The sequence below is a fragment of the Pollachius pollachius genome (assembly GCF_949987615.1).
Source record: "Pollachius pollachius genome assembly, chromosome: 1".
Taxonomy (NCBI): Eukaryota; Metazoa; Chordata; class Actinopteri; order Gadiformes; family Gadidae; genus Pollachius; species Pollachius pollachius.
In genome coordinates this window covers 5,964,668-5,989,131 of record NC_136934.1, presented here as the reverse complement: position 1 = coordinate 5,989,131, position 24,464 = coordinate 5,964,668, and the positions used below count along the sequence as shown (strand labels likewise).

The following is a 24,464-nucleotide window of genomic DNA, read 5'->3' as shown; positions in this document are numbered from 1 at the left end:
GTGAGACGACCCAGTGTCCCCCGTGTGAATACCTGTTTCACTACACGGTGAGAGGGACGGGGCGAGGGGGAAGGGAGCGGAACGTCAACACACACACACAAAACGGGTGGACTGAGTCTGACGTGACGTCTTTTTGCTGGTTCGCTGTCAACAGGTTGCTGGACTGTACAGTGCTGTACAGAAGCCCAGGACAGCACCGCGGCGCTGGGTCGGCCCTGCGGTTGACATCAGTCCTTTCCCAGAGATACCGTCTGATCAGGCCCCCCAATCAGGCCCCCCCCCCCCCCCGACGCGGAGTCCCGTGCGTCACCAGTGACCGCTTTCTCCTCATCCCCTCCTCCATTCCCCGCGCTCCCCTCCTCGGGCTCCTCTCTCTCCCTTTCCCTCGGCCTGTATTATCTCCTTTTCTAGACCCTTGCTTTGCACCTCTTCTTTGCAGACCTTTAAGTGCTGTCTGGCAGGTTTGGCTGGGAGGTCGCCTATTCCCCCTCTTCATTAGCGAGAAAATGGACTCTGGTAAACGCTTGTTAAAGCCCTTACCTACACTCTCCCAGTTAATGGGAGTGATCCATTTGTGTCCGTTTCTGCCTGACAAGGCTTTACTGGAAGATTAATAGTGCGGTGTCAGGCCACGGCCGCACTCTGTCCCGCGCTCATTTCCTTTCTTCTCGGACGCGCACATGCAATAATGGAGCCCCCGTCTTTTGTTGTAACAGCCTGATTAGCCAGGGAGAAAAAGAGAGAGAGAGAGAGAAAGAAAGAGAGAGGGGGGAGAAAAAGTGGGAGGAGAACGACGGCATGGAGGAAATAGAAGAATGTAGGGGAGATAATGAAAAAAAGCAAGGCTGCCCTTCACGTCATGGAGCAAGTGTAGGTTTTTAAGTGTTTGAATTAAAAGTGCTTGACAATGGTGAGAGCGGGGTTATTAATTAATCTCTCTCTCTCTCTGTCCCTTTCTGTCTCTCTCTCTCTCCGTCTCAGAGCTGAAGGGATATATTATGAATCACTTATGGATATTTCTAGTTGTTTTTTAAACAGGTTCAGTTCACTCAGACCTGATCTCAAGAGGACTTTGAGAAGAGATGATTGAAAGAGGTAGTGGAGGAGAGAAAGAGAGAGAGACAGAAGTGGGGTGGGGGGGGAGAGATAAAGTGAGCTAAAGAGAGAGGAATAGCTAATAAGAGAGGGAGACAGTACGAAAACATGACGTGAAACAATGTGGAACGATGAAGACATCACCACAGGGTCACTAACAGACCCAACAATATTAAGAAATCAAGGATTAAACTAGAATAAAGCGAGGCGTAGGACAAGGAGAAAGGCCTCCATGGGCCAACCAGTTTTTATGTGTCAGCGAGTCCCGCAAGCCATCTCTGTTCCTTTCAGGGTGACACCATCGAACGCTATGTGCCTTTACTGGGCGAGCAGGATAGTCCCAGCTCATTACCTACACATTCCTGGGAAGTCTGTTCCTAGGAAGGACATGCAATCCCTCAGACGGCACACCAAACTGAGAAGTGATGGGGGGGGGGGTTGTCTGTGCCATTAAAATGCATTAAAATATGAATATTTAGTTTGTTTCGAAAATTGTGTTCTCAATCACAGTCATTGAGTTTTTGTTTTGTCCTTTTTTTCTTTCCCCATCGCTGGATCCACACACATGCACACACAGTAACACACACACACACAGTAACACACACTCAAAACCCAGCCTACATCCCTCTACATCGCAGCCAGTGCCAGGGGAGAGTGAGGTGGGTTCTTCAAACTCAGTACAGGGGATCGGCATCTCATTAAATTCTCGGGTTTGTCTAATTGTCTTTCGCGGACCTCAGAGAGGCTAGTATATTATACTCTATCGCAATTAACCAAACAAAAGAGCCCAACCGCCCAAGCACTGGGGAGCAAGCTGGCCAGAGGGAGCCAGCCTACCCAGTAGGGATCCACCACACACGTACACACACACACACACACAGGCAGACACACACACACACACACACACAAACAGGCAGACACAGATGCACACACACAGACGCACACACACACACACACACACACACACACACACACACACACACAGTGGTACAGACAAACACACATACACACACACACACAGTGGAACAGGCAGACACAGACGCACACACAGACACACACACACACACACACACACACACACACACAGACACACACACATTTAACAACATAATGAAACACAAAGAAAAAAAAGAGAAAATGACATGAAGGAGTTAGACAGACACAAAGATATGGATGCAGGCATTCGAAGGAGAACATGTTATGATGTAAATATGGCTGAGAGTGGCCAGATGTTAGAGCCAGGAAGGCATGGGCTGGAGTAAGGCTGAGGAGCAGGAGGAGGAGGAGAAAGAGAAGGACAATGAGGAGGAGGAGGAGGAGGAGGAGGAGGAGGAGAAGGAGAATGAGGAGGAGGGTGTCTGTGCTCATTTGAGACCCACCTTTGTGCTAGACCTGTCTTGTTTACTCCTCCACAGCTTAGCTGTGCAAGGGCCCTATTCAGGGGCCCGGTCTTTCAGAAAGTACTGAAGCAGCCCTTAAGCCCACTTAACTACCATTTTCACACACTCTGCCTGCTCTCCTCTTTGTCCCGGCCTCCATTACATCAAACGCACCAACAAAGGCCAGGAACAGAAACTGGGTCCTGCAGAATGGCAGCCATCGCAAATATTAATTTGAAAAGGTGTTGGAGAGTAGAATCTACTTTTATGCACAAGGACAACTTCTCTCTCTCTCTCTCTCTCAAAGGGGAGGCTAAGGACACTGGGCACAATTATCCCAGAATAAGAAGCTTGAGACGCTGTGTACCGCTTAAAACTCAACACATAGGAATACAACCCTACTGACCCAACACACACACACACACACACACACACACACTCACAAACATCACTAGCAGAAAGAAAGAAATATAGATATGGATCGTTACATATATCTATACACTGGCATTGCCATTGAACAAGGTATTAAACATCCCAACCAATAACATGACAGGACATTATTTCCTTTTTAAACCCTATATATTGTATTGCCCAGAAAAGAAAAACAATGGGGATAAAAAAAGTGCTTTTGCTCAAGAGCATACATGGTAAGTAGATGGATTTGTAAAATTGACCTTGAATTGACTGGTGGGGAGATAATTGTCTGAACTAGAGGTAATCCACAATCCACTGCTCTTATCACTATTAGCTCAGAAATACATGTGCACACACACACACACAAACACACACACAGTCAAACATGCACACACACACTGGCAGGTGCAGGCAGCGCGCATGCATTTTGAGTGAAGCACTATGTAAGCCTGATCACATGAGAGAGTGGGGTGAAAAGTTTACACTGCAAATCAGCCACCGGAAAAATACTGCACTTCTATTTTTTTTCCTTTTCTGCAGCCACGCACGCGCAAACACGCGCATCGCGGCGAACGCACACACACACATCCTCCCCCACAGTTCAGAGTGCCATGGGCAGGGCAGTGGGACTTTGCAAAGCCCTCCCTGTGTAGTGAGACGGTGCACCGCGTTGTCTATACGCATGGCACGACCTCCTCCCACCCTTCTTCCAATCCACCACCACCTCCATATTATAACTCTGTCCTCGACGCAGGTATCCTCCCTGGGCCAACCCAGTGTCGCTCTGCCCCTGGCTGGCTCTCTCCCCACAACTCTGGCTGACCTCCCAGACATGTGGTCAACCTGGACAGGGCAGGGCGGCTGTTCTCTCCCTGGTACAGGGGAGGCTGATGAGACAGGTGGGTGGGTGGGAGGGCAGAGTACTGGTGTGGTTGGCTGACACTCTGGAAATGAAGTGATGTGCATATCATATTTGTGTGTGTGTGTGTGTGTGTGTGTGTGTGTGTGTGTGTGTGTGTGTGTGTGTGTGTGTGTGCATGCGTGCGTGCGTGCGTGCGTGCGTGTGTGCGTGTGCGCACACCCGCATGGATTTGAATAGATCTGTGCATTCATTTGCCATTATGGGAGCAAGTATAGAACTTGTCTGCTCAACCATGCAGGTGTTGCCAGGAGGGAAGCTGTATGTGTGCGTATGTATGTGGATTTGTGTGTGCGTGTTTGTGTGTGTGCCTGCATGGGCTTCCAGCAGCGCTTGCCACTGCCAGGATTCAATCCAGACTCTGTCCTCCACACAACATTGTGGGTAGTTGAGACCGCTTCAAACACAAGCCCACTTTCAACTGCTGCAAATGCATAACACCATCAGGAGATATTGAGGGGTAAAACAGGGTGCCTGAGAGAAATATCCCAACAGGACAGGAGCTGTATTAGTTTTTTTAAACACAAGCTATTACCTAACTGAACAACACAGGTCAATACGACCTGCGAGTGAAAAGAACATATTGGATTGATTGTTGACAAGGATCAGAGAGGTGAGTCACCAGTCCACACAAAACAAATCCTCCACAAAAAAAACGGCAGCCGAAGTGAAGTTGAAACGAAACGATTGTATAAAAAAAAAAAAAAAAGGAACATGGCAAGAGCCAGATCCATCGTTGGGTTTACCAGGTCGACCAGACAGTATGACAGCACGGCAGACAGTGTGCTGGTAACCCCCCTCCGCTCGCACACCAGGGGTCTACCCCATCATGCTCGCCACCCCATAGTGCGCCTCAGCGAAGGGGCCTGGAGGAGCCGGAGGAGGGAACGGCCGCTGCGTGGGAATGTCGCCCATTTCTATCGACACTCTTTGACCGGGCTCGGTGGAGCCTCGCAGCGACAGCCTTGAGCCCATGGGACACCCGGTGGGTGTGTGCACGGGTGCTGCACAAGTGCGTCTTTGTAAACGTCACCCAGCTACACAAGGTGGCTGTCCTGAATGAAGGGGTGCAATTTAGGTGACGTTCAAAGAACTTGTATGGTAACAGATAACATAACTGCAGTGCATATCATTTAAAAGTTAGATTTTACCGTGTGTGTATTTGTGTGGGCGGGGGGAGGATGTGAGGGATACATAAAAAAAAGTTAAGGATGAGTAGAAATATAAAAAGCTAAGTAGTAGATAAGAATGAGGAAGAGAGAGGAGGGAAAGGTCTATCTGAGTGCATGAGAGAGTGTAGGAGAGATAAAAAGAGAGAGCGATAGATAAAGAGAGAGAGAGAGAGAGAGAGCGAGAGAAAGAGAGAAAAAGAACAAAAGAGAGAGAGAGAGAGCAAGAGAGAGAGAGAGAGAGAGAGAGAGCGAGAGAGAGAGAAAGAGAAAGAGAGCAAGAGAGAGAGAGAGCACGAGCAATGGCAAAAGAGAAGGAGAGAGAGAGAGAGGGGGAGGGAGAGAGAACATCTCCAGCCATGACAGTATACTGCCACCTATCTGCATCATCCGGAAAATAAATATCAAGGAAAAAAGAAGTTGGTCTACTCCCACTCTTTGCTTGATCCAAGATTCATTTCTCGAACATATAATTTCCCGAACAAAAACACTGCACACCACCATAGCAAGGGGAATACAGCGAGTAAGAGGCAAGGGAATAACTGTTAAAAGCACGAATCACATTACAGACAGCCCAAAGAGGAGCTTCTTAAATAAGCGCAGAAGGGAGAAGAGACAGAGCCAGAAAACGGGGAAATCCCCTCCACAGATAGAACGTGCTATTACGGTAAGTCCAATGGCAGCCTGAAGCAAGCGACACACACTGTTCTGAACAGCGTGGAACATAAACTCTCTCCTGACATCTTGGTGCATACCAGGTCAATGAACACACACCGAACCACCTATCCACACCCAAACCCACAATCACATATCAATTAAAATGCCCCCACATATCAATAATATAATACTTCTATATATATATATATATATATATATATATATATATATATGTATATAGTAGCCATTCATTACAATGCAGACATTAAGGTGTGTGCATCGGCCCTATTGTATCTTACCCATTAAAAAATAACGTAATACATAATGTAAGCAGTTGCACTCGTTCAACCACCCACCGCCCACTGGTGAACAGTGTGTGGGATCAGGAGTTTATTTCTTTCCTCCTTCCCCCCCTGGCTGGGGAATAAGCACAGTAGCAGGGCCGGGTTGGCAGAAGCCCAGGTTCATACGCAGGTTCCAGTTCAGCTACAGTTCACCGTACCCTCATCTGTTTGAAGCGCTCGCCCATCAGCCCAGGATCATGATTATTCAGGACCGGGAAGGAGGCAGTGCAATACTGCCGTCAGGAGCGTTGGCTTCCCCCCCCCCCCCCCCCCCCCCCTCCCCACCATCACCTCCGCCTCCCCCCCTTCACACACACAAACACACACACACGTGCAAACACGCACGCCAACATATCAAAGTGTATCCCCCCCAACCCCCGCCCTGGATTTTTTTATGCACACACACACAGACACACAGACACACACACACACACACACACACACACATACACACACACACACACACACACATACACACACACACACACGCACACACACACACACACACACACACACACACACACATGGGCCCGCCTCCCTAAGTGAATTAGCGCTTGAGCATTTAAACCTGTGTTCTGACCCTGCCGGTAGATCTATGCCAAATAATCCCCTGCGTTCGTTTTGCAGCACCCCTCTAGTCAAGAGAGAGAAAAAAAAAAACTAAAGAAAGACTATTAAGTAGACCCCTGCGCGGAATCTGTGAACCTCTTAACTGCTGCATTGACTTACGGGAGGAATGGCAATGCAACATTTAGCACGCTCATTTGATCTAGCTCGGCTGCTAGGAGTACAGTGTGTATTATTTATCGGCTCTCGGCCCGAACGCGGATGAACGGGAGCATGGACGACCGCCGGCGGTATGAATCTAGGAGTTAGGTAAACCGTGAGATTAATCAGGTATGAACCGGTGTCAGCTGGTTAATGCACACACACACACACACATACACACAAACACGCACAAACACACACACACAAGAGCACGGGTCCTGCATCTCACAGCCAGACACCGACACCCAAATTTGAGGGTGCAAATTTGAGGGCGTTTAGATAAGTTATTTCATAGCATTTCACTGAAGGTGATCAATATTAATGAAGAGGAAAAGGCATGCTGATCACCAGGCTGTCGATCTCCCGGCGGACTCCTGGAAGCAGGCAGTGGGAAAGACAACGCTGTACTCACAACTTGGCTTCCCAACCCACTAGCAAGGCAGCTCGGCCGGCGATAGTGGCCCCGCTGTACCGTGACTTGTGTCATTGTACCAACTAAGGGCACCTGGGGCCGTTTTCATCCCCTGCTTTCCCCGAAGCTATGCTCCTTTGTGATTGTTCAGATCTTTAAAAGACTGCATTACAGGCTCAATGCGGCATCATGTCGTGAGTAAACGTTGAACAACTTTCAGAGGAAAATCAAAAGGACAGTATCATATTCCTGACTGTATGCGTGCCTGTGTGTAGGAAGCATAGGGGAGTGAATACACTATGGGGGGGGGATGCTGTGGTTCTACGGAGCCGAAAAACAAAAGACACAATGACATGCACTAAGGTGGTTAGCTGGGGATGAAAGGAGGTTTAGCCAAGAGAGCAGGGGACACACAAACACACACACACACACACACAAAGGTGAATAGGAAGAGAGAAAGAGAGAAAACAGTTGAGGTTCTTAGGAAGGGAAAAATAGCAGGCAAAGAGCAGAGAGAGATGTATATATATAAAAACATAAAGATACAAATATATGGAGAGAGAGAGAGAGCGAGAGAGAGAGAGAGAGAGAGAGAGAGAGAGAGAGAAAGATGAGGAAGAAAGCAAAAGAGAAAGAAAGAGAAACAGAGAGAGCAATGAGAGATGGAGATATCTGTATGTAGGTTATTGCAGTCTCACTGCACCACTCTTGAATTTCAAACAAGAACCCTGGGCAGAGCAGAGAGCAAGGGAGAGAGAGCAGAGAGGAAAGAGGGCACTGGGGGGAGGAGGGAAGGAGAGGCAAAGGGGAGAGGGTAGGGGAGGGGAGGGTAGGAGAGGGGGGGCGCACAGCGCGCTAACACTGGAGGCTAACGGAAGGCAGGCACAAAAAAAGTGGTTATTAATGAGATATCTTAACTAAAGGAGGGCAGGCGGAGAGAGGAGAGAGCGGCGGTTCGCTGTGGCTGTACTGGGCCAAAGAGCAAGAGGGAGGACGGGGGGAAGGAGAAATATATTATGAATGAATGCATTGGTTAATTAAGAAAAGCGAGACTACAGAGATTATCCTGCAGACTCCGTTATGTTCCATTATTTCATTTAGTCGGGTTAAAAATTAAATAAAATTAAAATGACCCAACCCACCCCCATCTGACACACCAATCTCGAGGCCTGCGTGTGTGTGTGTGTGTTTGCAGGTGTGCATGTACAAGTGTGTGTGTGCGCGTTAGTGTGTGTGTGTGTGCGTGTGTGTGTGTGTGTGTGTGCATGTGTGTGTGTGTGTGTGGGGCTACAACATTTCTTTAATTGCTAGCGTATTAAGAGAGCCAGCTCTTTGATCTGGGGGCTGCGCCGGGCCTCAGCGCTCGCTGTGCAGGGTGGTCTCCCATCATGCTCGGCTGATCACAGACGCTGCCTCTCCATTGGCTGCCGGGGCCGACCCTCCCCTTCAGCCCGGCTGCTCTGTGCCTCTGACAACTTCATTAGCCGCCCCCGACCCTCCGGTCGCACTGCGCTGGGCCCACTCTCTGCCGGCGGCAGCAGCAGGCTGAGGCCCGCTACAGGACAGCGCTAGCCACCGAGCTAAGCTAATCTCAACCGACGCGGTGGGACGCGAGGCTAGTGGAGCTAGCGCGCTGGAGAATGAACCCGATGCTAGAGAGAGAGAGAGAGAGAGAGAGAGAGAGAGAGAGAGAGAGAGAGAGAGAGAGAGAGAGAGAGAGAGAGAGAGAGAGAGAGAGAGAGAGAGAGAGAGAGAGAACGCAATGCTAAAAGCGACACTCAAAGGAAGAAACGCACACGCTAACTCACAGAAGATATCATACTAACATATCAGTGATATTATCTTCCGATAATGATTTAATTTCATCATTTATGATTAATGTCGTCCGATTGAATGATTAACTACAGCGTAGTTACACGAAAGGAGAGACATGCTGCTTTTGAGAGGTGCTCAAGAGTAACCTTCAAAAACGTTCTCTCGAGTTTTTCTACTGTGTTCGGACCAAATTCAATGAGGCCTTTGTACTTACTATTAGGAGAAGTACTTGATTACATTTTTCACTTGATGAGTGAAAGCTGAAAGGCCGGCTGCTGTGAGGCTTCAGGATAAGCTAGCATACAGGCTAGCTCCCACAGACAGCGGTCAGTGGGAGACCCTTTTCAAGAGGTTAGGCTAAAGCTAGGCTGCTGATGCTGTGAAGTACAAACACAATACTAAATGAGAGACTAAAGGCAGAAACACACACACACAGAACGTTTTATACTCACATATTGACAATATTATCTTCCAATTATTCTCTACTATAGCATATGACATGATTTACGATGAATGTCATCAGCGTTATATTCAACGATGAAAACCTGCCTTTCAGCGGTGCTCAATATTTTTGCACCACAAAAACTGCTTCTGTGGTACCTTGTGTTCAGGCCAAATTCAATAAGGTGTTCTGTACCATTATCTTTAGGAGGAGTAAGTGATTACATTCTTCACTTGATGAGTGAGGTGGAGAGGCCAACTCAGGGTCAGTGGGAGAAAGATTAGAGAGCAATCCTTTCCTCACTTATCCACCTATTCTGACACAATACAAGAGGGCAGTCCTCTCTCTCTGCCTCTCGTCTTACTCTCCCCATGCACACCGCGTAAACCTGTACGCATGCAGAGGATAATATTCATGTGTAAAGACACCATTGTGTGTATTTGTATTATAACCCAGAAGTCGTTAGCTTATATTCATATTAAATACAGTATTGCAATTAAAATTATCTGGGGGAAAATGATGTTGGAAATATCCTTCAGCAGTGTTTTTCAGGAAGGTGTAGGAACAGACCTCAGAGACGATATACGAGCCAATGATTGTACTCCTTTTCAGCAGGAGACTCTGGCCCCGCCTCTCTGAGGTACCTTGCAGGTGTAGCTGAAGTCAGGTCAGGTACTTGTAATCCTGGGGTTTTGGTACCTTGTAGCACTGGTAATCCAGGTTTACTGTGAATGTAGCTCAGTGGTAGCTCAGTTGAACTATTGCACCCTTGTAGCAACAGATCACATGCTAGTGTATAACCAGCTAATTAGCGGCTAACAGAGTTGAAGAAAGGGGGCGTGTGAGTGTATGCGAGGGGAGTGAGAGAAAGAGAGAGAGTGAGAGAGAGAGCAAGAGAGTATATGAGGGAAAGATGGAGAACGAGAGAGAAATATATGTAGCTTTCGCCCTTGCTCTGCCACTCCCATATTTCATGTCTCATTCATGAGCCCTTGGTAGTGCCCTTGGCATTGTATATGTAAACCATTAATTCACAGCATCGCGTATAGACCCAGGAACCCTATTATAGAACCAAAGCACGGCCGTCTAACGAGGATGCAGCCTAATTAAGTTGTTTCAGAAGTCTGGGCGTCTAGAAGTTTAAAAAAAATCCTGCTGATTATTATTTCATAATTCCAAGGCAAGGACCGTTTCATTTGAATCTAAATGCATTTTGCTGGATGTGAACCTTCGGAAAAAAAGGAGTGAACCTTCAAAACGATGGTGTAGTCTCAAAGGAAACAACATCCGTGTTTGAATATATTCCAGGAGGAATACATCACTGACCCATTTAAATCCAGATGCATCAACACTGACTAAAGAGCCAAGGTCACAGGCCACATTCAGCTATGAATCCACAAAATTGCAAACTTCAACCGATTGGATCATCAATCTGAACTCAAGAGGAATTTTCTCTCTCTCGTCCCATCCATTTGCATCCATGCGTATGTCTCTGTATGTCACCCACATGTAAGATGATCTGTTGGCCCCCAAAAAGAACCATGATCAACCACTGTAACGGATTGAGTCAGGGGGCAGATCAATGCCGAACAGAACAGGTTCCCAACTTCTCCAGCCAGTCGGCCGGGAGAGAGGGAGAAGGGGAGAGCGGGAGAGAGAGAGAGAGAGAGAGAGAGAGAGCGAGAGCATCCAACATAGCCAGCCGATTGCTGGAGAAAGAGTCAGCTACTGTGACTGCTGACTGCTGTCACTTCAGCTGACTAGCGTGCATCTCCCCATTACCAGGTAGACGAGCCGGGAGAGGCATGCAGCAAATAAGAGAGATGGATGGAGTTGGAGAGGGACTAAGAGGAGAAGGGAGAGGAACGAGAGGCACGGAGCGAACACACAGGCAGAGAGACAGAGTGAGGGAGAGAGGGAGTAAGGGAGAGGGTTAAGACAGAGCGATATATTGAGCAAAGTAGCAGTGATAGATTTGTGTACGTCTGTGAGTGACTGTGGTGTTGTATTTTGTTGTTGTGCGTGAGTGTGTGTGTTTGGGGGGGGGGGGGGGGGGGGGGGGTGTTGCTGTTTGTGTGGGTTTGGCGGGTTGGAGGGGGGGATGTGAGTAAACAGAAGGAGTAAACAAAGTGTGAGGGACTCCCAGCGATCAGATCCATGTGTCACTGACACCGCTGAGCAGAATCAACAACAAAGTGCTCCTGGGGCAGCGTGCACACACACACACACACACACACACACACACACACACAGGCAGCTCATCGATTGTCAGGATGTTAGGACCATAATGCATCTCCACCTAGATCCACAGCGGTGGCAGAGCCCGACGCGAACACGCTGTGTGACAGCAGACGCAAAAAAAACAAAAAAACAACAACAGCCACAACTCCCTGCCTTGCGTAGGAGACGGAGCCAACTCACACTCCACTTCCTAACTACAGAGGAGAGGCGCGGCGAGGGGTAACCACGCCATGACCAGGCAGCTCCGCAGTCACTTCCTGTGCGGCGTAAACTAAATAAAAAGCGCCCCGCTCTGAACTTCCTGGTATTCGTCGTCGGAGCGCGCTCACTCTCGCGTGGAGCGAATCAACATGGCGGGAAGCCTGTGGGCCCTTCCATGGAGGGGATAAAGAGAGGGGATCAAGAGGACAGCCAGCCAATTAGGGCTCGGTAATGGAAGGAGAAATTAATGAGCAGTGTGTGTGCGCACACATGAAAAGTCCTATGTGTCGGCTCGGACGGGGAAACCGGTATGTGAGTTGGGGGCTGCCACAGGCTGCAGAGAGCCAAACTTAATTTTTGAAGGCCGTGCATTTAACACTGGCCCAAAGCTAGCTGGCTAGCAGCTGCCCGACTACAGAAGCCCTCCAACATACCGGACTGCACCTTGAAGGATTGGAGAACTACATTAAGTCACAGATGACCATCCCTGATGCAGTCCTGCGCTCATATCTCTCCATCATACACCATAAAGCAATGAAAAAAGCATCATGAATTTGTATTTCCGTATATTTTGACTCTTACTTACAGGGGGGGTGCCAGTCGATGAAGCCAACTGAAAGCCCTCAACTAACATTGCAACTGAAAAGTGAAAGGCTTTCTTGTTAGCGGAAGTGACAGCGTTCCCAGCTCTACGAGGAACGACTGAAACACAGTGGATTTGGATTTTCCTGTTGCGGTGACATGAAGGGAGCGACGCGAACGCGACACGCTGCGCTACGTCCGCGTCCCAAGGAGGAAGTGGCGTGCCGAGCTCTGTGGGCGCCTTTGAGCGCACGCACGGCTGCATGAACTCTGCGCATGCAGCTACGACGTTGTCGCTGACAAAAACACAGACGGTGTAACGCACTGATAGACACACACACACACACACACACACAAGTACACACACAGACACGGGCACACACAGCTTGATGTTGATGGGGACCAAGCCCTGGGGACATTCTCGTGGATCACAGAGGTGTAGAAGAACAAAAAAAACGTAATAACTTGTGTTTGTGTTTGTTGGTGTGCGTGCATTTGGCGACAACACGTGTCAAAACCTAGCTGTCGCGAGTCGTTGTGATGTTGAGTCAATGAAAACAGAGTGGGTTCAATGACACGAGTCGGTCAGGAGACGACTCCGGGCGGGATGTAAAAACCTTCAGGTGGCAGGGTGGTAATCACACCGGCTCGGCTAGACAGATGTTCATCTATGCCACTTGATTGTGCCTGCGAGAGGGAGAGTGTGCATGTCCATGTCTTGAGTGTGTGTGTGTGTGTGTGTGTTAGTGTGTGCGTCATATCCCAGGAGGAAATAGGCAGGCGGCTTTACAGCCAGAGCATGACCTAGAAAGTGAAACTGTGCGGCGAGGGGCTAAATGTGTCACATGGGCTCAATCACTTTAATTTTCCCACCCTTCTGAGGGGAGAGAGAGAGAGAGAGAGAGAGAGAGAGAGAGACAGAGAGAGAGAGAGAGAGAGAGAGAGAGAGAGAGAGAGAGAGAGAGAGAGAGAGAGAGAGAGAGAGAGAGAGAGAGAGAGAGAATAAGCTAATTAAGTCATTTGAAATAGCCACAGACGGTACCTGTATGCAATCTAGAGAAGGCAAAGGGCTGATGAGTCTAAGCCTCAGGAAAACAGAAAGAAGGTAACACAGAGGAATGGAAAGGAGAGTTGATAAAAGAATGTCACATACACAGTCTATGGGGGTATTGGTGGGTCTACGGGGGGGGTGCTGATAAGAAGGGCTCTGGATCATTAAGACGGTTCAACCAACAGCCGTGTCCTACAACGTACCTGGTCGTTTTTGAAGTGCACAGGTGTGTGTGCTTGTTTGGGTGTGTGTGTGTGTGCGTGTGTCTTTGTGTGCATTTGTGCGTCTGTGGAAGGGACATAGAAACAGAGACATGGAGAGATTTTGTCTCCTCAATGTTGGAGGAGGAAGTAACAACTAGAAAATCTATTTGTTCAAAGATTGTAGCATATGTACGACTTACAGTAATAAAAACGTGAAACTATCCTCGTTTTGCTCAATGAATTTCAATGTTCATCTCATGAACACACAAACAGAGCAGTGATTCCAAAATGTGATGTTTCTTATCTGTGTGTTGTGAGCTATTATTACTGTTTACACCAGGGGGACAAGCCATGCAACACCAGTGACTGAACTGGGTCACGTTTACACACACACACACACGCACACACACACACACACGCACGCACGCACGCACATGCACGCACACACACACACACACACACACACACACACACACACACACACACACACACACACACACACACACACACACACACACACACAGGTGCATGCACATGCATAAACACACGCATACACACACACATACTCTCATACATGCAAGCACAAAAGCGCTCAAACATGAATGCAGACACATGCAGTGTATGGCGTGTGGTTTTGGCAGGAGGGCGATCACAGGAGAGGGCAGACAGGGGGCTGTGTGCAGAGTGATTGGACTATTCTAGGTCAGCTCTCCTGACAATGCAACACTGTCTTCTAATGCACCGGGCTAAAGGATAAAGGCTCTGCTTGGCCTGACATTACAGCGAGCTGCTCCAAAAAGACTGTCTAAGCCCGACATATGCATATGCACACGCACGCGCGCACACACACACACACACACACACACACACACACACACACACACACACACACACACACACACACACACACACACACACACACACACACACACACACACACACACACACACACAGTGAAGTACTGAAACAAATGGGCACAATTAACAAAGTGATACATACATGTGATCACAAGGGAAAGACAAAGAAGAAAGCCCCAGTGATACAGTGACTGCCACACACACACACACACACACAAGACAGGATTTAGGGTTTAGGGCAAACTCAAGCCCTATAATTCACTCTTGATTCTCCTCTTCCCTTCACCCCTCGCCCTTTTCTCTTCCCTTTGTTTGCTCCCTCTCTCTCCACCTCTTATAAAGCTGTATGCAGCACAGCCCTAGCCTATAGAGAGAGATCAGACTCCGGACTTCAAAGGGGTTGCAACTAGGTCACGGCAGACTGCGGACCAGCAGTTCACCAGAAGACTCTTCTACTCTCCACCCTCAGTCCTAAGCATCCCTCAATACTGCTTCCCCTGCCTCCTTAGTCCGTCCCCCCCCTTTGGGCTGTCAGAACCACAGTGAGGCTGTGGACACACACCGCAACTCACTCCAAGATCTCCACACGGTTCCAAGGCCTTAGGGGACAGCCATACATACATACATACATACATACATACATACATACATACATACATACATACATACATACATACATACATACATACATACATACATATATATATATATATATATATATATATATACACATATATAAATATATATATATATATATATATATATATATATATATATATATATATATATATATATATATATGGTTACTCAACACACCCACACAAACAAAGAAAACACTCACAGTTGTTACGGGATGTATAGATATGTGACTGCATGTACTGTTTGTGTTTGCCCGTGTGTGTGTGCGTGTGTGCAGGTTTGCATGCGAGTGCATCTCCATTACAACATACACATACGTCCACCTCGGCGGGAGTGCACCCCAGCATGTCGCCCGGCAATACATGGACTGTCAGGCGAGCGATCACTTGTTGATATTTCAGCCCCCCCCCCACCGATGCAGCGTGCATGATGATGTGCGTTCTGATAAAACACCCACAGCCAGAGGAGCAGCTTGTCCAGAACTCAATAGATGGGGACATGAAGCTTGACTAACAACACCGGTAAGTGCGTGGTGTCGTTCCAAATGGGATGCTTTTATTAGTTTAATGTTCGATGTTTAATGTGTCCTTGCCATGTCGGCTGGCGTCCATGCGTGGCCATCGCGGCGGGTGGACTGACACTCGAGTGACTGAGCAGCACGACGGCATATGGTGAGCTCCTGCTTATGGCGCTATCTATTTGTATGGTATGCCCGCCCACACGAGTCGTAAGGTGTAAATCTCCCAGCTTTCTTGCGGCATTTCACGGAGGCACGCCCCCCTTTGGTCGTCGTATAAACCTTCCCAATCGTAGTTCTGAGAGTAGACCGAGTTCGGTTAAGCTGACCGTACGACTCGACACCAAAAATGGCTGCGCCCGTAAAGGTATTTATTTTCTTTGTATTTGTACCACGTTGGTCATTTTAATGTCGTTTATGCATTGCACGGTCTTGCTGTGCCTGCAATACAATGTAAAGTTTTGTTGTTTGTTTCAAACTGTTTTTTTCTGAAGAGGCTAATGTAAATAAGAATAACAATGACTAGCCAATTAGATACTGGAATGCTTTAAGGTTCTTCGAGCCAGGAAATAACGTCACGTTCTCACTAGAGCAGGTTGGACGTACTGGCGTACCATACAAGTGGATAGCACCATTATGTCTAATACCTGACATCAACGCAAAGAAGTCGGACGAGGGAAGGGCAGAGAAGGCTCTGTGGGTGATAATGCGGATCACCTGGCCACACAACCGCGGAAAGATAAGGATGTGTTGGGAAGTTACACGGAATACATGGCTTGGAGTAAGGCGTCGCCCAGAACTACAAAGATGGCCGCCACTTGACGTTGGTGAAAGGGTTGTTGCGGCGATGGAAATTGATGAGAGTAAAGAGTGCCTGTTTTGCCTCTTCAAGAGTATCTCTTCAAATAAATATAATACATATATGTATTCTATACATGTACAGTATATACTATATATACTCTCTATAGTATAAGAAGTACGTATGTAAATGCACAGAGACACACAACTTCCTCCCATCCATTTTTTTTCAATCTTTCTCATCTGTCCACCTGAAGACAGTTAAACACATAGGGGGTCTTTTTGTTTGTATGCGATAAATAAAAACTTTATTTATCTTGGTGACTGGCCGTGTGTGTGTGTGTGTGTGTGTGTGTGTGTGTGTGTGTGTGTGTGTGAGTGTGTGTGTGCCTGCGTGTATGTGTGTGCGTGTCAGCCACAGAAACGTGTTCCCAGGGAGAGAGTGAAGTAAAATGCACCCCACACAGCCCGGGGCCTCTGAAACAGAGACTAAACAAGAACCTCCCATAGGGACGCACACACACTGCCCCCAGCTCCAGGTGACCTACTACCCACCTCTCTGAGGTGCACGCTGGAGGAACACACACACACACACACACACACACACACACACACATCGTTTGATGTTATAATTTCCTACTTTCAAGGGGAGTGGGGGGGAGAAGGGGGGGGAGTAATTATCACAAATGATTTACATGAAAACGAGCCAATATTGTTTCAATTTGAGATCAACGTTACGTTTGCGTTGTTCTCATTCTACTCAGGCTTGTTGATCTGTGTTCCAGACTCCCTGCATAGGGCACACACAAACACACACACACACACACTTTATACCAACATATACACTGCATCAGTCTGTGCATACTACTACAGATGTGCATAATTTGAGCATCAACATTAATAGTATTACTAGTTGGCTTGCAAGTGGTGTGTGTGTGTGTCTGTGTGTGTGCGTGCGTGTCGTCTCCCACACAGACCTTAAGGACGAACATCTTCCTCATATCTTGCCGTGTTCGACAAATAACGCTTCTCTGCCAAAAGCGAAACAACCAAGCTGCAATCGATATCATGCTACAAGGTATACACACCAAACACGTGTATGTGTGCGCACACACACACACACGCGCGCACACACGTGCACAGACACAAACACACACACACACACACACACACACAAACACACCACACACACACACACAAACACACCACACACACACCACACACACACACACACACACACACACACACACACACACACACACACACACACACACACACAGCAACGTGCGCGTCGGATACACTTCCCAGATAGCCGATGATGTAGCGATTACCCTGAGCACCTCAAGAACCAGCTCAGAGCGCATTCCTTATTCATGCACATGCAAGCGCGCCAATGCACCTGCAACGCACTCATGCACGGACAAACACACACGGAACACACCGAAAAGACACTTAATATGCAAATGCCTTGTTTTTACAACCAAGGGAGCACTTCGCTGCTCATCTGGGGGAAGGGCTGGAGGGGGCAGGGGGGCCGAGAGGGAGGTGGTGGAGGGTGGAGGGGGGGGGTCCGTGTGTACCAGGGGGGGATGTCAGATAGATGGATAGGTCTCCGGGATCACCCCCCCCCCCCCCTCCACCCGTCCCTACCCCCCTTGCAATTGATGAGATATCACTTGCGTTGGCGGTGCTGTTAGGACAGGGAGTCCCACCGTAAAAATAATGTTGGCTTTTTTTATTCTTTTTTCTCCAGCCTCTGATCAATTTTTAATTTGGCCCATGCAGCCAAGGCCTTGGCAGGCCTTGCCCTGGTAATTATGGCGGGATATTGACAGCTGCCTTCCCGCGGGACTCTATTTAAAGAAGGTTTAACCCCGGAGCAAGCCCCGGCCCCTCCCTCGCCTCTGAAGGTGTCAAGTGCATTGATCTGAGCTGCGGGAGGGTTTGGGGCCTTCCCACCTGGTGGAGAGAGAGAGCGAGAGAAAAAGAGAGAGAGCGAGAGATTGTGTTCATGTGGATGTGGACGGGGATGTGTGCTTTCGTGAGACTGTGTACACTGATCCCAGCGCCACGTTTACAAGGCCAAGGAGGGGCAGATCTTAATTGGACTGCTACAGTATGCACATAATCACACACGCACAGGCATGTGCACTGGTACTTGCACACAAACATACACATACAAACACACAGTCCGGTAGCTAGACAGCCTGACTGGCTAGACAGAAAGATGCCCACTTGGCCTCTGAGACCACAGGATCACCTACAGACACAAACACACACACAGACTCTGCAAAGCACAAGTGTAGTCCAAGCCAAACACACACACACAAAAATATATACATATATATTTACATAAATACAGGGTATCACAGCGGCAGGGGAATTTTTCACTGGACTTGAAGACATGAATAGAGTTTGTAACGCGTAGAAAACAGAGATGAACATAACTGCGGGGAGGGTTAGTGTGTCATGACACAGCAGGGGGGCTTAGCACTGAGGAGCTCCAAACAAAATAAAGAATATGAATATTACAAAACTGGGATTAGCAGAGGGCGGACGTGTTCGCTGCGTTTGATAGATCAAACCACAGAGAAATTTGATTGCGTATGCTTCTGACACACTTTTGAAACACCAAGACCTGAACATTTCACAAAATACATATAAAAGATAAAAAATGGGAAAATATAAAGAAAAAACTACCTATATTCAAAATACATCAGATGGATTTGTGATGTTTGAATGTACAGTATGAATGAGCCATGTGTGGGATTTTGTGTGTTTAACCATAGAACTGATCGGTGTCCTTGTGAAGTAGTCATGCACCGTGTTTCAAAAAGTTACAGTTCCCTTTATTATCCCAAGGAATAATATTGCAATGTTGACCGAGGCGTCCTCCTCTCCTCCCTCACGATCGATAATCCATCTATTCCTTTCTCCATCTCTCTCTATCAGCCTCCCTCCCTCCCGTCGCTATGGCGTCTGAGTCTCAGGATGCAGAGCGGTGACAGGGCCAGAAGGTAATGATACAGCTGCCATGATGCAACAGGCAGACCTGTCGACTGTCGCACAGTGAACTCATGAAGGAATAAGCTGTCATTAAGAGGCCTTCTCCCCGTAGCGGAGCTGTCAGGACGCCAGCTCCGCACTGTACTCACTCTACATCCATCTCTCTCTCTCTCACTCCCCATCTATATCTCTCCCTGTGTCTCTCTATCTTTGTCTCGTTCTCTCCCTCCGTCCATCTGTCTTGCAATCTTTCCCCACCTACCCCTCACTCTCTCTTTATTGAATGTCTATTCTACCACTCCCACCCACTTCTATTTTCATTCACAAGCGTCCATCGACTGACTATTGTTTGTCTTCCATCATTTCAGTCCGGCCCATCCCTCCATACTCTCCACCTCTTCCATCCCAACCAATCATGACCTCGTTTCTCTCTCGCCCTGAGACTCAGTCTCTGCCGCTGCACCTACCAACCTCTCTCCATACATGAACCCTGCTCTCCCTCTCTCTCTCTCCCTCTCACAGGGTCTCTCTCTCGCTCTACTCCTGCTGTATGTCTTATTCCTCCTCTCTGCTCGTTGCTGGAGCAACCCCCTTTTCCCCTGTCATTTCACTGCTATATGCTAGGAATAGAACCTCATCCGTGTTCTTATTCACACACACACACACACATTAAAATACACAAAACCTTCGACTTCCATTATTCAGTGCAAGTCAGGCTCCATATGCAGCTCCATCCTGCTGCCTGCACCCCACTGAAGGTCCCTATGAGAACTTTGTTTGTGTCTCCTCTTCGTGTGTGTGTGTGTGCCCGTGCCACTGGCTCTGGGCTTCCTATTCCTATATTATCACTAAATATTACTAAATAATTTCCTCAGCGGCAGCGCTGCCACATGTCGCTGAAAGGGTAGCACCACACGATCATCAAGGGCACAGAGAATTCTGCCAGAGAAAGGTCTTGATTAAAAAAACGGACGTAAAAAGTAAATGAGGCGAAGGTAGTAGAGGAGTCTTGGTTAGAGAGGAGTGTTTGGAGTTATAAAAACTAGCACAAATAGCCACTTCCCACCATACAAAAAAAAAGAACACAGACTCATGTGTGGTATGGTAGGGTTTTCATAAACAACTTTTGATAGTATAATTGTTACGATTTTAATATATATACAGCATACTCTCTGCATTATTCTTCAATTCTTATACATACATTATACAATTTCATTTATTTTTTCCTTTATATGCTAATATTTCTATATCAGTGAAACTAATTATTCATGTGTACCAATTGTATGTGCCATTTGGGGCAGGGAATGTTATTTGGATGTCTGTTTATAACAACAAATTAGAATACCCAAAATCTTTTGATAGTTGTGTTGCATCTTATTTTCTTTCCAACCGCCCCCCGAAAAAAAGTACAATTAGATTATGTCATTTGCATGTCATTATGCTAACTATGGACAATGGAATGGGCACATAATCAATGATAATGAGTTTCACATCATTTTATCAGATTCCGTCATCCCTCCATAGAAAAACCAATACAGCCCCTTTGGTACTATACCCAAACGACTGTATCTGGCACTCTTATGCAGAATTACTTAGCATATAAACATAATTTCACACTGGTCAATAATGCTAATTTCCTCGGGGTCATCAATCAGTATTTGGCACTAAATGCAGTCATTGACAGCATCAAAAAGTACAGTAGATGAAAAACGGTGCGTGTGTACGAGAGTGCGTGCGTGTGCATGAATGAGAGTACATGAGTGTGTGAGTTTTCCAGCTTTATTGCAAATGTCAGGGCAAAGATTTACGTGGAATGCACGCAGAACTTCATAATAACTTTCATAATGCAAAAGCTGCATGTACACAATGTATGCTGTGATATAAGCCGTCTCTTCGCCTCTGTGCACAACAACCTGCCATCACCGACGCTAATACACACACGCTAACACACACACACACACACACACACACACACACGCACACAGTGTGTACATTCATTCTCTCATGAATGTACACCGTGAGAGACTTTGTACAGCAAAGCAAGTCCTAATGACATTCAGCTGGACAGGACGAGAGGAAGAGGAACAGGGAGGGAGAGGGGGAGAGAGGGGGAGAGAGGCGCGAACGGGAGAGTGGAATATTCCCCTAAGTCAATTTGAACAGCGGGCCAACGAAATTACCCGGCAAGCCGCAGCCAGCCTGACAAATGAGCAGCGAGATGCTGAGGGAAATAACAAGGCAGGGGAGAGAGCATCTTCCACATGCCAATATGCGTGTACAGTACGCACGCACGCACACACACACGCAATCACAATCACCTGGTCTGATGACTTATATTTTAACACAATTTAAAAAAAAATAGATATACAGTGTACACGCTGTTGATGTTACCGTTTTCAAGTGTCTATTTGTGTATCCTACACAGAAGTACTGAAATGAGAAAAAACTAATCAAAGCAGGATTGCAGTCCTATATACATCACAAGCGTACATCGACAACTCAATTTAAAAGGAATATGTCCTTATTCAGGGTACTCAAGCCTAAATGGTGTGTGTGTGTGTGTGTGTGTGTGTGTGTGTGTGTGTGTGTGTGTGTGTGTGTGTGTGTGTGTGTGTGTGTGTGTGTGTGTGTGTGTGTTGTATATTCCTTATGGCTGCTCTACTGCTCCGAGACGGAGCTTAAAGCTACGACCGGACCAGGGCAGATCCAGTGCCCTTTCCCCCCCCCCCTGTCCCCCCACCTAATGTATGGGTGTCACCCCCTTCCTGACCCCGTGCTGCTCATGTTCCCCCCCCCCCCCCCCCCCCCCCCCCCCACCCGGCGGACCACAGCGCCCCCCTACCTGCATGGCCCTGGTGATGAAGGGGATCTGCGTCCCAGAGTCCAGGTCCTGGTTGATGATGAGCCTGCGGGCCCACTGCCCGGCCCGCACCACGCCGCTGCCCTGGATCAGCACCAGGAGCTTGGCCGGGTTGGTCAGCGCGTCGGCGCTGTGGAAGATGAAGCTGCTGGCCTCTTCGTCCACCGCGTCAACCTGGTGGAGGGCGCAGGACACGGGTTCAACGACACGGGAACCGCTTGGGGCCGGTTTGTTTACCGAGTCTGCTAAAAGGGGCAGGAAATGGCCAACTCGATGAATAAAATGATAGGGTTAGTTGAGGGTGAGGGTGAGTGTTAGGGTTAGGGTTGTTGAGTTGTTGAAATGGGTCGGCTCAACTATATGTGCACAACTTTAATTCTGTTTATTCACAGAGTTTGCTAAAAGGGAGGTAAATAGGCCAAACTTGAAATTAGCCAAACTATCAATGGCAAGCTTTCTGTGTTTTGGTAAAAAAGATCAAATGGGATATGTACACAAGATATGTCCAGTTGTAAGGGTTAGGGTTATTGAATTTAAAATGTATGCGTTTGTGTCAGCATTATGTGTATCCTTTGAACCCAAAATTTCCCAAGACACAAAAACACAAACACAGACACACTAAGATGGACACACACACACACACAGAGCATAAAAAACCATGGGTGGCAGCTGCAATAACTTAATCCATGCAGACAAAGAGAGCCGAATGGGGGAGAAAATCTCACCCCTTCTTCTCCTTTGCTCCTTTACTTGCCCTCTCTTTACTTGGCTGCGGTTAATCTGCTTAAAATCAGCGGTCACAAGTTCAACAGCACGCAGGTGGAAGGACCCGGCGCACGCACGCACACACGCACACACACACACACACACACACACACAAATACGGACATTCACACACACATACTCATTCGGCTATAATAACCCAACACGCACAAACAAGGACAGCCCCACCCCCTTGAATGTATAGACACATATATGTGTATAGGCGTGCACGTGTGTGTGCACTGACACAGACACAGAACACTCACACACGCACACACACACGCGCAAACACCACAAACACGTGAACTGGAAAGTGGGCAGCGGGAAACGCAGGACAAAGCTTTTACTTTTTCCTCCTATTTTCTTCGAGGGGAATAATGAGATGAATAGCAGCGAGAGATAAAGCAGTTAAGGTGTTTTGGGGGCTAATGAAAGCCACTGAGTCTCTGGCCGCAGTAGATTTATTGCCACTCCTGGCTATTCCAGCACGCCGCTACCCCACACTCCTGCTATAACCGAACCAAAGAAATGAAGAAAATAGCAGAGAAATAACAGGTGTATCGTTGGCGATGAGGTTTGGGAGGTAAGGGTTTAAGCCCAAAGCAGCAGCATCTTATCGCTCGCTTCTGATAGGACGGCACTGTATTTGGGACGCGGAAAATTCTAAAAGCATTATTTTGCGTGTGTCTCGAACTGGCATGAGCTTTGGGCTTAAGGGCGAGGGTCTCTGTGCTGGTGGTGGTGGTGTCGGGGATAGAAGGGTAGGCACAGAATCCGACAAATATATCGGCTGCAGCCTGTGTGTGTGTGTGTGTGTGTGTGTGTGTAAGGGGGGGGTGACAGCCGGGTAGCAGTTCCCCTATAGTGCCACAGAGAGCAGAACAGATTAAAGTGTTTGCGGTGCTGCAGCGCACGCACCAGACGCCACGTCACAATACCGTTAATGTGTTGAGGAGACGGGTGAAGAGACAGGGCGGCGGGTTGGGTGGGTTAAGGGGAGAGGAGCAGGGAGGTGTGATGGAGGGGAAAGGGAGAGAGAGATAGAGAGCACAGGAGCGAGAGGGAATTGAAAGAGGAAGGGAAGAAGAGCTGATTTCAACCCAATCCTCCCCCTGCCCCATTCTGCATCTGTGTTTACGTTTATTTTATTTAAAGAATGACACACAACATCACAATCACTCTAAAGCCTGAGAATGGCATGTCAGTCCTAATATTCAATACCCACTTTAATCTTGAAGGAAAAGGGGAATCAAACAGGGCAAAGCCTGATATTGTATATCCTGGGTACTTACTGGCACAATTGCTTTAGTCAGGCTACACTCTTTTTCCAACA

At 47.8% G+C, this 24,464-nt stretch overlaps 1 protein-coding gene across 1 annotated transcript in view; it reads right to left on the bottom strand.

Annotated features, from left to right (window-relative positions):
* arb2a (ARB2 cotranscriptional regulator A) overlaps window positions 1–24,464 on the bottom strand; it is a gene marked incomplete at its 3' end in the record, with an annotated part of 106,041 nt that overhangs the window by 72,320 nt on the left and 9,257 nt on the right. The window contains exons 5-6 of the mRNA XM_079752003.1: window positions 24,424–24,456; window positions 22,352–22,543 (exon numbers count right to left, since the gene is read on the bottom strand). Of these exons, the coding sequence (XP_079608129.1) occupies window positions 22,352–22,543; window positions 24,424–24,456 (225 nt within the window). The remainder of the gene's footprint in view (window positions 1–22,351; window positions 22,544–24,423; window positions 24,457–24,464) is intronic.